This window comes from Plutella xylostella, chromosome 22, assembly GCF_932276165.1.
Source record: "Plutella xylostella chromosome 22, ilPluXylo3.1, whole genome shotgun sequence".
Classification (NCBI taxonomy): domain Eukaryota; kingdom Metazoa; phylum Arthropoda; class Insecta; order Lepidoptera; family Plutellidae; genus Plutella; species Plutella xylostella.
In genome coordinates this window covers 3,425,776-3,441,267 of record NC_064002.1, presented here as the reverse complement: position 1 = coordinate 3,441,267, position 15,492 = coordinate 3,425,776, and the positions used below count along the sequence as shown (strand labels likewise).

Below are 15,492 nucleotides of genomic sequence, written 5' to 3'. Positions count from 1 at the left end.
TCTTGATTTGCACTTTTCGTTATTACTTACAGATAGAGTAGGTAGCTCTCTCAGGATCGATGTCGTAACCGAGCCTCGTTGCGAAATCCTTGCAGTACCACACCATGAGTTCTTCATTTGGCATGATATCTCTGAGAACAAAACAAAATACAACATAAATTATAGCCCGAAAGTGAAAGTGAGTTTCCGCGCGCGGAAAATAAATGACAATCAACTTGACAAAACAAATGAAAGTGAGGTTTACCTGATGGTGTAGAAGTAGATGTGCTCCTGGTGCTGGCAGGCGACGAGGTTCATGACTGGCAGCGAGTAGGCCGAGGCCACGTACCGCATCCAGTTGGCAACACTCGTGTCCGACCCGTCCAGGTAATAGTAGTCACTGTCTTTGAATATCTGTAACCGACGAACGCTTCATTAGACTCCGCATCGGGGAACCCTAAAATTTTTTTCAGCACTCTGTGACACTGATTAAAAATACGTCGCGCAACCGAGAGTGAATAAAACACGGAAGTCGTTCAACTGTCTCGATTGCCGATGAGACTGAGAGTTCTCTCATTGATTACACTACGTTATATGCTAAACGTATCTAGTGTAAAGATGGAACACGCGATCCTTGAGCACGTGGCACGTGCAGTATGTTTGTGTTGCTCGTGCAACTGATACCAACGTGCTTATGTTACACCACTACGCCAAGGACGAAAGACAATGTCATAAAGTTCAAGTGCTTTTCGTGCTAATTTGACCAATCAACTAATTGCAATCTGATTTTTTAAAATAAGCTTTTTATTTTGCGAAGTATAAAACACCAATCACCAAAGAAGGAAAAGTATAAAGCCCATTCTCACCTTAATATTGCCATAAGTATGATGTCTCACAGTTTCTTGTACCTGACCCAAAATAGAAAGAGATTCGTTAGTGAAGGAAGAAGTGAAGTTTGTTACTGCCTGTACTTGTTTGTTTCTACTATAAGAGGTTTCAAATGAAGATTGTATAGCGGTTGAAGTGTTTATACTAATAAGCGGAAGGGTGAAAAGATTGTTAAACCATATTATCTTAATAAATAAAGTAGTGTACTATGCTAGAAGTCAGCTATAGGTACTCACCCTCCAGTAGTATCGCCAGGATATTTTATCATTTGGCTTGTTGGGAGTGCGTGTGCCTTCGAAGGGCCCGAAGCGGGTGCCTCTCGGGATCACGCCTATGCTCCATACACCTTCAGTCTGGAAGAAAACTTCACTTTGTCATATCCAATTACTTCCATGGTCTTATCCATGATAGACCTTTAAAATTTGAAGTCCTAAATAGATTGATATTCGGCCGCTCTGTAGAAGTTTACGAGAAGTTGCATCTAAGGCTCACAGCCTCGCTTACAGAAAGAAAGAAAGAAAGAAAGAAAAAGGCATTTATTTCGTCCAAGACACAAAACATATAAATAAAACAAATAAAAAAATACACTAGGTTACAAAGTGTCTCAAACAAAATGGTCACCGTCTCAACATAATGTCACAGAAGCCTGTGACGCTGATTTTCATCAGGTGGCCGCGAGTCGTGCTCGGTGCAGTGTAAAAAAATATTATAATACTTAATTTATATTTTAGAATAAACAGGATGGCTTAACACAACTAGGTAAACACACACAGTTAAGTAACATACCAAAAGAATAGTAATGCATAACAACAATATAAAAATAAATAGACATACAGTTTACAAATTATTAAACGACAGTTTTAGACGGGGTACAAGCAAATTCAAAATAATAAACAAAGCTTACAGACAGCTAGTTGCGTCATGAAAGGGATTCAGTTTTGTTCTGGAGTAGAACTGTTGTATGAAGTGAAGAAGGAAGGTGTTCTCACCGGTGTGTTGGGTGTGGAGAGCACGGCGGAGGGGCGCAGCGCGAGGCTCCGCGGCAGGGTGCGCTCGGCGCGGCCCGCCGTGCCCGGCTCGCAGGGCACGTCCGGCACGATGTACACCGTCAGCCTCTCGAACTCCTCCTCGCGCATGCGCGTGACGTCATAGGCGCCCGCGCCGCCGCCCGCCGCCCCGGCGCCCGCCCGCCCCACCACCGTCGAACTCGCCACTTCTTCACTTGTCGACTGTATAGATAAACACAAATTAACATCAACTTTCAAATGCATCGGACCCAAATTAGTGAAGCTATTTATAAGTCGTCTGGGTCAACTTAATAATAGAGTGTTACAGAGAGCAATCGATGCGATATTTCGGTTCCGGCGGCCGAACTGTCGATTTTCAGCAGCTTCGAAAATATGCAAACCGCGTCATAAAGAAGTGCATCCCTTCCCGGATGCATGAAGTGGGGGTGTGTTAATAGATTTTGGTAGCTGTGTCCTTAGGAAGAGGGTTTATTTTGGGGATGTGGAGGCGCCAGGAGGCGCTCGATAAAGAGGCGGTGCTACTACTGACCCAGTTTGGTGATAAGTGCGCACTCTGCACTGCGCATCGTCACTTCCACTTTAAAAAAAACTATTTCAGTTTTTCACTTTTCCTAAATTTTCAACTTACGTTTAGGTACGATAAAGCACGAATACCGTAGCAATGACTTTGTTATGAAATACGAAGGAAAAGTTAAAAACTTACCAGTCTCATTTTGATGGTTTAATTGACGTTCAAACGCGTTCTACTCTCATGATCTTCGAAGTGTAAAAGTTAGATGAATCTGAAAAGAAAAATAATAATTTAAGAAACCGTAGTTTACATCGCACTTTAAAAAGTTAAATAAAGTATTATAAATGTAGTCAGATTGTCGCTTTGTTCAGTTTTACTATTTATGCAAATCTAGCGGCGCCGGTATGGATTTCTTATTAGAAATTATTGTTGCATATGGTTATAAGTGCATTGAAAATTTGCCAAATTGGCAACAGCAGCACGCGGAAGCGGGCATTGGTCACGTATTTTGACCAATTCTAAACTTATAAATAACAGTTGTATAACAACACCTGATGACCAGCCGCGTTTACTTTCAGGAATATGCTTCTGCTGTGCCACGTAGCAATCGCAACATTCTTACAACTCTAGTTTGTTGTGAATGTTATGATCCAGACTAAATACATCTGACACGTATTTCCAAATCGGTAATATTTATAAACTTAATTTCTTTATTATTACAAAGTGAAAACATACCTACCTAGATAACATTCTAAATATCATCAAATACACCTAAATCAAGACCTCAGGTTGCATGAGATCGAAACAACAATGTTAATGAACTTCCACTAATTAAAATCATAAAGTAAATTCCTTACCACTTAGTTCCACGTGAAACTAAGCTATAAAACTATTGTATGAAGCAATGGCTACCAGAGATCGTTGCCGGTTGCGCAACGTTCGAAACATCGAAGAATTTAAAAAGAAGGCGTATTTTTTAAACGAGAATCTCTTTTTCCCATCGTGACATTCGAATGGCCGCGTTGCACCACCCGCACTCGAGTCAACATCATTACTATACGCGATGCACTCACATATTTTATGCATGAGTTTCGTAATGAACGTACTTGTAGTTTTTCTTTACTATCTTCTTTTATTTATTCGATAGTAGAAGTTTCGGTGAAGAATGTCGACTTGATTCCGAAGGTATGCCGAAATGATACGAATCCGTTAATTTCAAAAATGTATATGAAGTAACAATTTTATTAATCACACATTTATGTCATATTATATTATAAAACAAATGAATGGAGGACTCTACCTATTTTAGTTCTCAACCATTTAATGTTATCGCATCAATACTAGAGCAACCACAATAATAGAGTATTGTCTGTTATCTCATGCCAGTTGATTGTTGCTATTTTAGTTTGAACTAGTATGATAGATACGGGCCAGATAAAATAATAAATAATAGTATAAGAAAGTCAAACAATTTGCGTTGGAGTATCTTAGTCACGTGTTTCTAATATCTTTCTATACTATTCTATCAAAAAGCAATTCTCTGGATATACTTAAAGATTTTTTTAAATAACTGTAGAACTTGGAGTACCTACAGCGATAAAGACACACTATACCAATATAATAAAACAAAAAAAGGTTTGTATTGTTGTTTCCACGTAACATTATAATGTCTCTATAAAACTCAATGATAGTCAGAGGTGACTCTCGCCACCCGCTTCTAGCTTAATTAAATAAGATAAAGGAATGAGAAATGAAAAAGAAAGTGTCTAGATTCTAGATCTGAAGGGGTGTCTATTCTAGGGTCGCGGGGCGCACGTGAGGCGTGTTGCGTAAGAGTCGACATAAAGTCACACGTGACGGCCGGCCTCGACATTCGCCCTGCATGTCTCATGTGCATAACGAAGCTATTACTAACGATATTCACTGTTTATAATGAAGTCTGATCTTTTCAACTGGCTGATATATATACTCGACTGTTATTAGAGACTCGTTATTAGATATTGGATCAAATTTTAATTAAGTAAAGGAAAGGGAAACAAAAGGTTATTGTTTCGCTAGATAACAGGCGCAAGCAGTCAATACATGTATTACTTTCTACAATATTTTTTTTACTCAATCCTATTTTTAAGAAGAATTAAAGACAAAAAAAAGATAAGTGAAACTGAACGCAGTTGCGGATTGCGGATCATTTTCAATTAAGCAGGTATTTAGTATTTATGTAAGTAATTTTTCTCTTAAAAAAAACATAAATTTAGTTGCAAGTGTGCATTTAAAGAGCTTATATTATGAAGATTATAAAGCATCCGCGGTATGATATAACGATTGCATAAATGATTTAATCATGTGGCCATGATCGAAGATGGCATGTATAATCATGATAATAACATGGACTACACAGCTTTACTTTTTTCACATATAAAAAAATGCTGCTGTGCACTGTACAGCACAGTAGTGGTTAATTATTTATTAGCTGCTGAGAATGGTACAATATATTGGGGTATGTTTTATATATCAAACTATCACCGCAATATGGGATTTTTAAAAATCTATTTGCTCACTGAATAGCTTTCAGCAATCAAAGTCCATTCTAAACCACCCAACAAACCCGTCAAAAACCAACACAATATCTGTAAAATGGGTACTTTTAAATCTTGCGCTGTCAGCCCTGTGCGCGCTACAGTCGGGCGCGCACAGAACCAGGAAGCGTCGCGCTCAACGCGCACTGCACTTGAACTTGCCCGATGCGCTTGCGCATTGCGCGCGGTGCAGCGCAAGGTCTCTCGATAGCGATAGTTGGACGCGCATTGCGTAACTGCAATTACTCGTACTATCTTTTTGTGTTTAATTGTTCTTTTCTTTTGATCTTAGCTAATAAAGCCACAATAAATGCTACAATTTTTTTAATAGTCCTACTTTTCTTTTGTGGCGAAATGAATAGTAACGTGTAGTTTAGTAAGTAATTTATGAATTTGTCATAGCTAATTCATAGCTGTACATAATTATATCGAGCTGAAAGTATGAGAAATTTTAGTTTTTCATAACATTAATAGTAGGTCCTATGATTGTGTCGTGCGTTATTATAGGGGTATAATAGGACGCATTGTAAGTGTGATATTTTTAGAGTTCCTAAAAGTAATTCCTGTTACATTGTAGGTGGTATATTAAGAAAATATAATTATACAATTTAGTGAAATCATTGTTACATTATAAATTTGTTTTCCGTCGGGAAATGATCCTGTTCAGGCGCATTTGTTCGGTCGGTGTCGGGGAAATACTGTAACTAATAGTCATTTCACACTTAACATATTTTATATTCTTATGCGAATTACAATAACTTTCAGTGGAACGAAAGTCCTTGAGAATAATACTACATGATAGCGTATTTTACAATTCTTGAATACATTACCTACTACATTATATCAAGGGCAATTCAATCAATTAGAAAGAGAGATTAGCTATGAAAATTACGCCCATATAATATGTGTGAATAGGACAGAGATATATGTAACCTTGTGATCTAAGAATAATTCAATACGTAAATATTTCCACTTAGTGCTCCTCTTCATACAAGTGCAATAGATATTCATTTGTTTACACTAACAGATGAACTTCTAATGTAGACATTGATAACACATTGCCTAGGAAGTGAAAATTATTACACTAAGTCCTAGGAAAGGTGAAACATGTAATTAAATATATGTATAAGTAAACCAAATCATCTGGTCCTTAAAAACTATTTTAATGCATAATTGATATTGTTTACCCAATCTACAAACGATGATGTGTGTTTTATTTTGGGAAAACTGATAAAACATACCTTGATGGAATAATGATTATGCAAACAAAGGCATACATCTTGCTTGTTCCCAAACATAATTTTTGGATTAATCAATTAATAAAATGATTCTATGAATGTTCAATCGATTATACCTACATAAGTAGAATTGGTAGTAATTTTTTTATGCTGATAGTCATCTACGTATTTACCCAAGTTAGAATTCTCAAACTCTAATTTTGGATCTCTATTTGTATACATGTATTCTTCATAGTAAATAATTTCTGACTGAAACATCCCGTAAATTTACGAATATGATGCAGTTAAAAAGAGCTTACGAGTGAAACAAGCTTTTAAAATATTTCGTAACAAAAACTACCTACCACTACAGCCAAAAAACAATCACAAATACTTACAACTTTACAGTTTTCAGTGCGCTCACTTTTCATGAATTTCGGAACTACAGTTCCGGCTTCCAACATCTATCGCGACGAACAACGCGAGCGCGCCTATTTTTTCGGCGACCGAACTTTGAGTTGAGCGGCTGATGCTGGAGCTATGGGAGCTTTGGCCAGCGGCTGAGCCATGCTGCTGCCGGACCGACGGCTCCAGCCGCGCGCCCCCGACGCCGCACAGAACCCGAATACCCTCCCCGACCTACATGCACTTTACGACGCCGCGAATGCAATCGACACACATATTCGCGTCTCCTTCCGATAAACGCATCGGCGACGAAAGCGGCCTGTGACAGAGAATGCGGACGAATTTGACAGCGAATGCAGTGAGTGCATCACGCTCTGGACCGTGATGAATGGCGGTCGAGCGAGCGGGACGGCGGCGCGCTGCGACCGCGGGCTGCATTCAAGTTCATTACTTCCGTAGTCTAGTCGGCGGGCGGCGCCCTGACCGTGCTCCGGATAGTAGCCGGGGCAAGCTCCTCATGATCATCGCTATTACTCACTACTACTGTACTAACGAATGATTGTCATGTCATAAAGCCGCAGAGCTATTTAGAAACATCAGAAAAAACACACTTCACAAATGCTTTTTATTTAACGCATCCCAGCCTAACTGAAATGGAATTAATAGTCCAAATCTCACTCCCAAATATTATCAAATCACTGCATCATCATCACAGGGCTACGCAGCCAAAAACCGCCCCAGGCGTCATGAAAGTGATAATTAAAACAACTTGAAAATAAGTGTTCGCGAGTGGCGTGGGAGCAGCGAAAGCCGGGGCGGGCGGCGGCGGCGGCGGCGGCGGCTCGCTCCCGGAACCCTTTCACTCTCGAGGGTCGACGCACCCGCTCCTACTCCCTGCCTCCACGGAACATTATCCAATATTGATTTCACTATTTACAGCCTGTAATCTGTTAACAGCTGAAAAGTGTAGCTGAATAATGGAGGCTGGGCGGCTCAGGGCGGATTTCCGTTTTCTGCAAAATGTGTTTTATGTCCCCCCTCGTTTTGTCTACAGTTTTTATTGGGTGTCATTTATAGAGTTTTTTATACTACTTACCTTAAATAGTATCTATTTTTTATCGATGTAAAATGAAAACTCGGCTACTTAACCGTGTAATATGGAAGTCATTGTATTAGATCGAAGTGAGTGCGTGAATTGACCTTATTTCTTAGCACAGATCACAGTCACGTAGTAGTCTACTTTCAAGAACTACTCACTCAAGATCTCAATACCTTCATAAATATTTTATTTCCCATAAATAACTAAGTAACTATAAATTATATCGTTATCTGACGAAGCAGCCGATCGTTTCCACACTCAATATGTTTCAAGAAAATGGTATGTCTATAGTACCTACATGATAGTTGCATGCATATATTGAGGTTGCGTGTAAGATAGCCATAAGCTGCTGTAGCCCTTAGCACGCTTCTTGATTGCCCCAACATTAATTATGCAGACTTTTCATTAAGCTTTTTCCTATACGTGCTACGAACCAAGTTTTTTTTCTGATAATCTTTATTACATCACTTGTGATTGTTGCCTCGAAGATATCTAATATTTCCTAGACTGGTCCAAGTAAGTTTTTTAAAAGTTGGCAGTGGATTCGCATGGTGCATAAGTGTCGGGTGGGCATCAGTAATGCATTTCGTCTGGTCCCGGGTTGGGGTAGGGCGAGGACGTGCCCGACCTACGCTCACTGTCTGGGCATAGAGCCTTATCGATCTCGGTCTACCACTTTTCGAGTACTCACTCATTTCCACCCGCCATATTTTGGGACCAATTATGACGCTTATCAAGTACCTACGAAGTTCGCTTTAATTTGCAGTCACTTTATAAATAAGTAAAGATGAGTAGAACATGATATGTGGATTAGAGATAACAATGTGTTAAAAATAGTAATAGAACAGCCAAGTCATCCGTGTAATGGTGTCTCCTATTTTTAGTCTTAAAGACGTGAGCAGATACATTGAACCTTTTGTTCTATTTATATCTTAACAGTTTACCTTTATATTAAACTTGATAAAATCCGACAATACAAAAAGTATGTCCAATTAGCAATATTCGCAGCGAAAAATAAAAGTGGTGTTAACAAATGATGACGAAATCACGAGGAAAAACAAATGAGCCGTCAATTAAAGCAGATATTCATGGGTTATACAGGGTGTATTTATTTGCGTTGGGGCAGGGCGGATGTGGGACGTGCACGACCTACCCAAAGGGGGGGAGCTGTATTGATCTAGGGAGGCTTCGCTTTACACGCATTTTGATATTGCAATTATTAAATCCGGTTTTCAGGGGGGCAGAACGCTGTTTCAGTTTTGTTAAACCAGTCTAGTGAGTTTGGTACATATGTAAATTAGCTGAATAAATCTGAATATCCTAAACTTATTCTAAAACGACAAGAGTACAGATAGAAAATTGTTTTTTTTAATATATTTTTTTACAACTAAACCCATAATTATACTGCACTTACAAGTGAATGCGTTATAAAATAGCCTTCTGTAGCAAAGAACATCAATCAATGCTAATCTCCTCCCAGCCAACAGAAGAGGCAATATGCATCGAAGAAAATGCACTTTTCATGGAGGCTCGGGCGGTATCAAAACAGAACTCTTCCGGGGTCGACGACCGCCCCCCCACTGCCTCCACGCCCCCCCACTGCCATGGTGTTTAAGATGTCTAGTGCTTTTACTACGTTCTCGGTGTGAGAGGGCTTTTTAGTTTTCACACTGAAATGACGCACGCTTTTTTGAGGTTTTTAGTTGTTATTATTTTAAATTTGGCTGTGATAATTACCAATGTGAAACCATGAACGAAAAAAATAAGAAGATATTACAACCTGCTAATAATGTCATAATTCTTACTGATGCATTTTAAGCATTCAATATTTTACGCTTTAATGAAAAACTTAGCCTTAGACAGAAACTTGTAGGATACAACAATGCTGTACTTTCAGAACAGAGATGGCGCGAACAAATCGCACTGCGGCCGTGTGCCGTGGCAATGCGTTTACTGCGCGAGTATTGGGCACGGGTCAACGACACCTAGACAATAATAAACCTTATTTCCTACCCCAAATTATAAAAAATCGGTCGCATAAAGCGTCTAGTCTCCACTTAGCGTGTGATCTTTTAAATTAATGGCGTAATGCTAGTAAAAATGCGTTTTCTGAAAGTTTATTGGGCACAGGTCAACGACCGGCCTGCGCTTTTCTTTGACGTCTTCTACTTAAAGGTTTCGGTACTTTTCAGGCATTGCCTAATAGTTTTTAAGTTATCTGTATGGATTATGTTTTGGATGCTAATTATTATGTTAATTGATTATGTGACTGCTTTAATTAAGTACCTAACACAAACTACCTTAGTCTTTGTTGAAGCAAAAACTTTACTGCATATATTTTTATGGGTTTTATAGGCGTTATGTATGCTGTAAGCGGGAGAGAGATGGTTCCCGTTGTCACCTTAAAGTTTTGAAGGGAGCTTTATTGATCCCATTTAGTGAGCTGGATCCATCTATATCTGTGCGCGTGGCTCCAGCACCCCCCTGCCCGGGCCAGGCTCGACACTCATTCATGCGTTTTTCCCTTTCCAACGCCAGCCAGCCCTATAGCACCATCCCGCTCCATCTGCTTCCGTGTTAGTAACCTATACATAAGCGCATGCACTAGACCTAGCCCAATGCAGTGAATTTTGCGTAGGGTCGATGTCCTTTGTTCGCTATAGCCGCCTAGCTGTGCGAGTGAAAAGACTCGATAAAGCTCGGTAAAAACTCATTCTAATCACCATGGCAACCACCCGGGCGAGCAAACACCACTTTTTAAAGCATGCAATTTCACTTTTCGCAATGTGCAATTTATTGTTTGTTAGAAACTAATTGTACGCTAAACAAAGGACCCTTGCGTTAGAGCAATAAAGGCTTCTTCCAAACTGAAATTAACCTTCAAAATTTACGGGCTCGAGTCAAGAACAATGTGTGCAAAAACTGCCATTTGCACAGATTGCGTCTCTTAATGTTATGGAAGAACAAGGACCGAGGGTAGTCTTTACATTTTTTAAATGACAACAATAAAACTGGGTAGTTAAAAAGGCGATACAAAGAGCCGATATTTTACTTGGAAGGATGGTTGGTAATGGTAATTTTAAAAGTGGTTTACATTTTTTTGCCAAAACATTTTAAGGCGTACGAAAAATATAACTGGCCGTTTTCCTGTGAAACAATAACTTTTTTATCAGACAAATAGTTATAATTATCGGCAAGGTTGCACGCTAGAATTGCTCCTTTACATTTCGGGTCCTTTTAACGTTCTACTTTAGATGCTAGAGGTGCAATAAGACCGTTGATTCGCCATAAATCGGGCACGATTACGGTGAGTGCAGGCTAGTGCAGGTGAGGTACTCTAGAATGTGGCGAGGGTCAAAATCCGCGCAGTATGTCAGTGTTTTGTATTCGGCTTGCTCGCGCGCGGCCGGCTAACGGCACCCGCGCCGCCGCCGCCTCTGCACAGGCCTTTACTTTCATCGATCGCCACCGCCACCGGTTTACTTTCCTTTGTTGGTTTTGGTTTTGGTTTTTAAGCCTGCCGTACAGCTAGGAAGAACCGTCCATGTAACTATAATCGATTTTAGTAAGTCCTATTCATTCGTCGTCAAGTGTGACAAGGTGATAGTCAATCGGTTGCACCTTGCACCTGGTGGCAATGGCGAATTTTGTGCGGTAATAACTAATAATTTTTGGTTGTGGATCGGTTCCGTGCTATAGAATTGATGTGGTTGTTGCAAAATGACGAGTCGTTGTAACGACACACAGCTCCGGTCATTGACTTTTTCTGTTTTTGGCAATTGTTAAGTAAAGTATAATGAGTAACAGGTGGTTTTTGAAATGTAAGATTAACATAGCTGTCTTGGTGAATCTACCTATTTTTACTTTACACTCTATAATTTAAAATTTACAAAGTAATAGAGTTATAATTTCTATATCTACTTATAATGCGATTATCCACAAAGTCATAAAACAAAATGCCCTTCGCCTAATGTCGTAAACGGCTCATTATTGTCATTATCTATGGTTTAGGAAAAAAGTGAGAAGAAGACAGATAAACAAGTGCCAGTCGAAATCGCAGGTAGAAGGAAGACCCAGGGGAAAAAACATAGCTTTGTCGCCGCAAGGGCCTTTGTTGGGTCCTTCATACCGTTATGTCGATTTTAAACAACTATTAGGATTAACAGTATAAAAACCATTTATGGTCAACGTCAATAATTCCCATTTATCATGTTTAGTTATGGCGGGTTTGGACTCCTTCAGGCAGACAAAGAATTTAATATAATCCCGAATTGCTACCAGCATGATTTGAAATTCGGCTTTGGATTTTTCCAAGGTTTGTAGAGACATATTGTCTTACAGTTTCTGAATGTAGTCTAACCACAACGGTTTTTTTTTGCATGCCACTACTTTATCGATACTCTGTTCCATTTTACCTCAGAGTCCCAGCTTCAGATTGCATTAAATTTCAAATCGATGTAGCCTCGCTCCCAAGTCAAACCAGGAAATGAAACCGTTAGCTACAGTAATATTTCTACCTTTTAAATCAAGGAAGTTTCTTCATTCCAATATTATCTTCATCCTCTAAATAAAATCAGGTGCAAACATAATGCATTCCCACCACAGGTAGGTGAGCATCTAACATCCATAAATATTAGGTTACGATTGTGTAAGCCGCCCTTATAAATAAGTTCCTTACTGTATGGGTCCAAGTCCCGTTAGAAATGAAAAAAAAAGGTTAAGTATAGGAGAATTTATTCTCTAGTCAGCGGGATGTGGGGCTAGGGAGGCTTTCGATCACATTGTAACGGTAGCCAACGCATTTTGAGACATAAAAAAGGTTCCCAGGGTTTGGGATAATTAGAGTATCGCGAATTGAAAAACTTCATAATATCCTGATGCTATCTAAAAAGGAATAGCGATTTTTATGTAAAAAAATATGAATCTATAAATAAAAAGTGTCTACCATTCAGTTCATTAGCATTTAGAATAAACAAGACATTCAGAATACGAAATTAAATTCATACGAAAAATCATCAAAAGTATGAACTTTAATTGCTCATGAACTGTATCTATATGAATGGATGTTAAAAATGGATTACTAGAATTATATGTAAGACAAAGAATGAATGAATGATGTATGAATATGGTGCCGTAACAGTTTGCCGAAGGGCGGCGGAAGCGCGTGGCATAAATAATGCTCTTTATGATGTCTGATGTATGCATTTAGGACATACACCTTCGCGGTATTGTCGTGATGGACGGCTGATAGATTGAGGTTTTAGTGTTTAATGACAACCAATAGGTTACAATATTATTGATACATTTTGTACAACTTAGTTGATATTCAATTACGAGAAGAATTGTTTTATGTAGATCGAAGCTGCGATATATTACCTATATTCAATTATTCACGTCTAGTCATTTCTTGATATGGTAAGGTATAGCAAATCGGAAAGTTTGGAAGTAGGTATCTTTTGTCAAAGAAGATTTAAAAGTTTTTTGAAGCTCTTGCTGTATCGTCTAGTAATCACCAATTCGTCACCTCTCCCTGACCAAGGGCGTGACTAATAGAAAGAGAAAAGGTGACCTGCGTACGCGCAAGGCAACAAGAAAAAGGCTAGTTACATAAGAGGTGCGTGCGAGAGACGTCTCGATGCACCGGAGTACCGTTCCACGGAACAGGTTCCCCTCCCCCGCCCCCCGTCCCCGGGAGGACAACACCCCCTGCCCTCCGCGTGCCTCCGACTGACCACGCATTTACTTTCTACTACACATCAAGGACCTTCCTGCTACGCCCATGCCTTATTAGGCTACTAATCAATATTTCTTAGGACGTCCGTGAAAAATAAAAAATGCTAACATCTGACGAAAATTATGAGCAATCTGTTTGCCAATCACGTCACCAAATGAGTCCCGGCATTTGTCCAAACAAAAACTCTTCCATCACGCATGTAATTGGGTTTTGTGTTTTGTTAGGCAAATGTTAAAAGCCTGAGCGCGCCGCCGAGTCTACTTTCAATATCCGACTTTATGGTGAGTGGAGTTGGTGTGGAAATTGCACAAGCGAAAGCGATGGAAGTGGCGGTCGGCTGCGCGCGCGCCGGGTCAATGACCGAGTTTTCACGAGTTTGACGGCTGGTTATGTCATCGCCGCTGTCAGTGTCATTGCCGAAACAGTGGCTGGCGAATTTGCGACGCAATTTGCACCTTTTGCTTTCGTTATTAGGTTTAATTTGCAATGGGAGGTCCTATGGCGATTTTATACATCTTGTGTTGCGTTTTACGTGACTCTACCTTTTTTGGTGGAAGTAATAAGTCCCTAAAATATGGTTTCTTAGGTAGATGTTACAGAAAAGTTACTGAAACAAAGTTCAGATTGTGATTTTATGTTTTGAGTGTATTTTTCCTGAAAAGGGATAATAAAGGCATGTGAAGAAACTATTACGAAAGCCCGTAATGTATTTCCGGTATAACTTTGTGTAAGTTACACAAAGTTATACCGGAAATACATTATATTACAGTGTGTCTCCATACAGTAATTTATAGCTTCCCTTTATTAATAATAAAAATATAGAATATCCAAGGCTTTCAGCAATATCATGATGTTCTATCATCATCATGAAACAAGTAAACCCTTGATGGTTTTGTACAGAACTAACGACTACTTAAATATACCAAACATAAATTCTTGTCTACCTTAAAAAGCGCAAACAAAAAATCACCTGCAAACAATTATCTAAGCTCCGAAACGCCGAATATTGCGCGACTACGAAAAGCTCGCCTTGAATTTGAACTCAAAAGTTCAAGGCTTCGTTTTTGCAGCCACTAATAACAATAGATACCTGTGTGTCTATTCGCACACACCCTAACACTGTGTGTGTGTGAGTGTGTACAGATTTAGTTACTTTTTTGAATTCTAAGCTCTTAAAAAAGCGAAGGCCAAGAGTTAAAGCTCTAGCTCAAGGCTCTGTGTAGGAGTGTTTTTGTTAGACCGGTGTCAATGCCTTCAAGCTCTGCTTTAAGCCTTTTAGTTTTTATTAAAGTTAGGCTTAGATATTAGTTTTATTATTACTACTACTGATGGCGGTTAAAATATTATTGTTATTTGCTCTTACTCTATATTATTATTGATGTTATTTTTTAGTTTGCTGTGAAATATGATTAAGAAACTAAAATGATAAAGTATCTACTTAAAACTTAGAAGTGTTAAGTTACCTACATATACATTACTAGATACTCTATTTAGTTTAATAAGCATTTTCCGATAGGTACTTACATATTTTTTGGCAATTAGTGAGGTTACAATGGTTTCTTAGTTAGTTCAGTACAATGTCTTAATTAGAACTTGAGACGCGCGTTGATGTCTTTTCCTAGCGCGCAGCCGCGCGGCCCCCGCGCCGCTCCAAGTACTTATCAAACTAAGTTAGTAAGTTATTAGGATTAAATAAAAAAAAACACAAACCTTTTTCAGCTCCAAAAGTAATCCAGTAAACATCAGTCCAGTGAAAATCCAAATTGAAAATGTCTGCTTAAAATTATCACTTAAAAATTATCCCACACACACTTTTAAACTGTCACTTAATATTTAGTAAAAAAAATAAGTCTTTTGATTGAGATCTATGTTGCTTTCAGTCTGGTTTAAATGCAATCGTCACGGGGGAGTGTCGCCGCTCAGAGCATGTTGCGGGCGCGAGCGTGCGCGCGGTCGAGCCTGCCGACACCTCCGGTTAACTGATAAAACTCTGGCTGGTTCATGGTCGAGACGTCCTTCCTCCACGGGTACCGAGCCGCCGTGCGCCCGCGCATC

At 39.3% G+C, this 15,492-nt stretch overlaps 1 protein-coding gene across 3 annotated transcripts in view; it reads right to left on the bottom strand.

Moving 5' to 3' along the window:
* The window catches only part of LOC105393610 (PR domain zinc finger protein 1), a 21,123-nt gene extending 5,631 nt beyond the window's left edge, over positions 1 to 15,492 (bottom strand). Inside the window, exons 1-7 of one of the 3 annotated variants that reach the window (XM_011565397.3) lie at positions 15,148 to 15,492; positions 2,599 to 2,677; positions 1,857 to 2,096; positions 1,104 to 1,220; positions 846 to 887; positions 245 to 393; positions 31 to 131 (exon numbers count right to left, since the gene is read on the bottom strand). In XM_011565397.3, the coding sequence (XP_011563699.3) occupies positions 31 to 131; positions 245 to 393; positions 846 to 887; positions 1,104 to 1,220; positions 1,857 to 2,096; positions 2,599 to 2,607 (658 nt within the window). In that variant the 5' untranslated portion in view covers positions 2,608 to 2,677; positions 15,148 to 15,492. Of the gene's footprint in view, positions 1 to 30; positions 132 to 244; positions 394 to 845; positions 888 to 1,103; positions 1,221 to 1,856; positions 2,097 to 2,598; positions 2,678 to 6,597; positions 7,138 to 15,147 lie in introns of those variants that run through there. The other 2 variants (XM_011565398.3, XM_011565399.3) reach the window with 2 other exon arrangements.